General features: G+C 41.5%; 1 protein-coding gene across 1 annotated transcript; it reads right to left on the bottom strand.

Annotated features, from left to right (window-relative positions):
* Positions 1–608: 608 nt before the first annotated feature.
* On the bottom strand, positions 609–2382 carry gpr25 (G protein-coupled receptor 25). The gene has a single exon (XM_041959532.1). It carries the CDS (start codon positions 2273–2275, stop codon positions 1148–1150), a length of 1128 nt encoding a protein of 375 aa, XP_041815466.1. The 5' UTR covers positions 2276–2382; the 3' UTR covers positions 609–1147.
* Between the last annotated feature and the right edge of the window lie 232 nt (positions 2383–2614).

The following is a 2614-nucleotide window of genomic DNA, read 5'->3' as shown; positions in this document are numbered from 1 at the left end:
TCCTAACTTTCTAACTAACTGTACGGCAATTAGAATGCAGGGGTGATGACAAAATTAAGTTTAATAATGCTGCCAACATCTTTAGAATAAAAGTTAACATTCTTTTTCAAAATCTGGAAGCTTGACTAAATTACCTGAATCTTTTTTTTAATTTCAAGACTCAAATACAAACGAATCTCTTAGTAAAAACATGATTGTCTTGGCTGCACGGAGCTGCGGCTCTGTCTGACATGGAAGTAAATGTGGGTGTAGCAGGGCTTTTATGTGTCATGAATGTAGGTGAATGCTTTTTTGTTCCAGAAAAGCTCACTTGAAACTTCCTTTTTGTTTGCTCTTAGTGTGTGATTGCAATAACTCAGTTATTGAATTTGAATTATTGAAAAGCTTTCTTTATATTATAGTATAAATAAATCAGTTGTCAATACACAGTGTGGTGAAACGTGCCAAAAGTCAGATGAGCAGTCCTATTTTAGTGCAAGTCATTAAGGTCTGGTCTTAAATTAATTTTATTGTAATTATTTTTTGATTTTCTAAGGTAACATCTCATCATCATAAAAAATAGTCACAACTTAAAAAAAATTGAAAACAATACTTTTAAGTTACAAATATACAAAATTTTATTTTTGAAATGCAGCCATACATATATTTCATGACATTTTGTAAAATTATTCATACACCGTTGCCTTTGAAATATCAAACAATTCATAAACAAACGCAACGTATCAGTTACTGCACACATTTTAAAATTATGCTTAAACCTGTAAATTAATGCAATTGTACTGTAATGGAGCAAAATGTGGAGGATTTTTATACAAACAAAAGGTATGAGTGAATACTCATACATCACCGCTGTACTATATGGCGTACAATGATAGGTACAAACAGCAGGTTTAATACTTGCAGAATATTAGAAAAAGGGAATATATGACAAACCCCCCCCCCCATCATTGTACCAGCTGGAACAGAACAAAATCAGGCCACAGCGCTTGCCATGTTTTCTTGCCATGTATCTGGTTTTATGTCATATCTAAACATCTCTGCAGAAAAATTTGCAAAAGACACTCATTATGAAAATGAGAATGACAAGTTGTCCGATAGAGCCTAAAGAGGAACAGACAATAATTTTACTACCTTGTGTCTTCTTCTCCTAATCAAACATCTGAACCTGAGTTCTCCCACCAGTTGCTCCAAAGCTCTCTGAAGTGCCAACATTGGTGAATGAAGCTGAAGAGTTGTGGCTCTGCAGTGGCTTTGGCTTTCCCATGCAGGTCTTGTACAGGATCTCTGCCCGTCGTCTGAAGTGGTGGTCCAGGAAAAAATAAATGGCTGGATTCACGCAGCTGTTGAGGAAGGCCAGGCAGCATGAGATGATGAGCCCGTTTCTTTGCCACGACTGAGCTTCACAGCTCAGATCAACATTCAAGAGCTGCGAGCCAATTACGATGACTTTGAAAATGTTGAAGGGAAGCCAGGACACCACAAAGGCCACTATGATCGAGAGGACCATCTTTAGGGAGTGTCTGCGACGGGCTTCAGCTCGAGGATTTGCAGCAGCCACGCAGTGCTTGTTGAGATGCAGGATAATGGTGCCATAGCAGAGCACGATGATCAACACAGGTAAAACAAAGGTGAGTAATGCCATGGTCATGCTCAGGCCAAGAAAAAAAGATGAGTTGTTATCTTCCACGCAGGACAGTCCATCACCAAACAGCTCCACTCTTCTGTACAACAGGGATGGGATGCCGAGCACCAGGGAGCTCAACCACACTGCAGCACAGGTGGCACGAATGCACCGACTGCTCCTGAGGTACCTGGAATCCATCAGTTTCACCACAGCCAGGTAACGATCAACACTCATGCAGGTGAGGAAGAAGATGTTGGAGAAGCGGTTCACAGCAATGATGTAGCTGCTCAGCTTGCACAGCAGGTCCCCAGTTCGCCCAAAGTCCCAGTAGCCGTTCTGGCTGGCAGAGATGGCCCACAGAGGCAGTGTGAGGACAAAAACGAGGTCGGCCAGGGCCAGGTTGACGACAAATGTGTCCACCAGACGCCCACCTCTCCTACCATTTATGCCCACGACTGAGATTACAAAGAGGTTGCCAAAAAAGCCTGTGAAGAAGATGATGTAATACAGTATGGGCAGGAAGATGTTGGAGCCATGGAGATGGGACCTGGGACAATCCATTGTGATATTAAAAGAAAATAATCCGTCATCAGTAACGTTCTCGCTGTAACTGTAGTAATCGTAAGATTGATCATCAGCGTAGGTGTCCATTCTGAGAGATCACAGAGAGGCTCTGCAGTGCAGCTGCTGGGTAGCTTCTTGATATTACATGTGAAAACCACAGAGAAAAATACAGATGCTATTTCAGCTCTCTTCCTCTCACCCCGCAGCACTGCCTTCCTTTGACTGTCTTTGAAAACTTCCTCTCAGTGTCCTTTCACATCAGATTTAAGTGAGTCAGCCGAAGCTCTGATATTACAGCACATTGTGACAACATGGGCACAGCAGGCTGAATGATTGGAGCCAATGCAATCTTTTACACTAATTCATAAAAGTGTGTAAAAGAAGCAGTGTAGAAGTATTCAGTTACAAGTAAAAGCCCTTTTTCCT

Source organism: Chelmon rostratus, chromosome 2 (genome assembly GCF_017976325.1).
Source record: "Chelmon rostratus isolate fCheRos1 chromosome 2, fCheRos1.pri, whole genome shotgun sequence".
Classification (NCBI taxonomy): domain Eukaryota; kingdom Metazoa; phylum Chordata; class Actinopteri; order Chaetodontiformes; family Chaetodontidae; genus Chelmon; species Chelmon rostratus.
This window is presented reverse-complemented; position numbering and strand designations above follow the sequence as displayed.

Excerpts from the sequence above, each read along its gene's own strand:
- gpr25 (XM_041959532.1), bottom strand. The coding sequence starts at position 2,275 with ATGGACACCTACGCTGATGATCAATCTTACGATTACTACAGTTACAGC.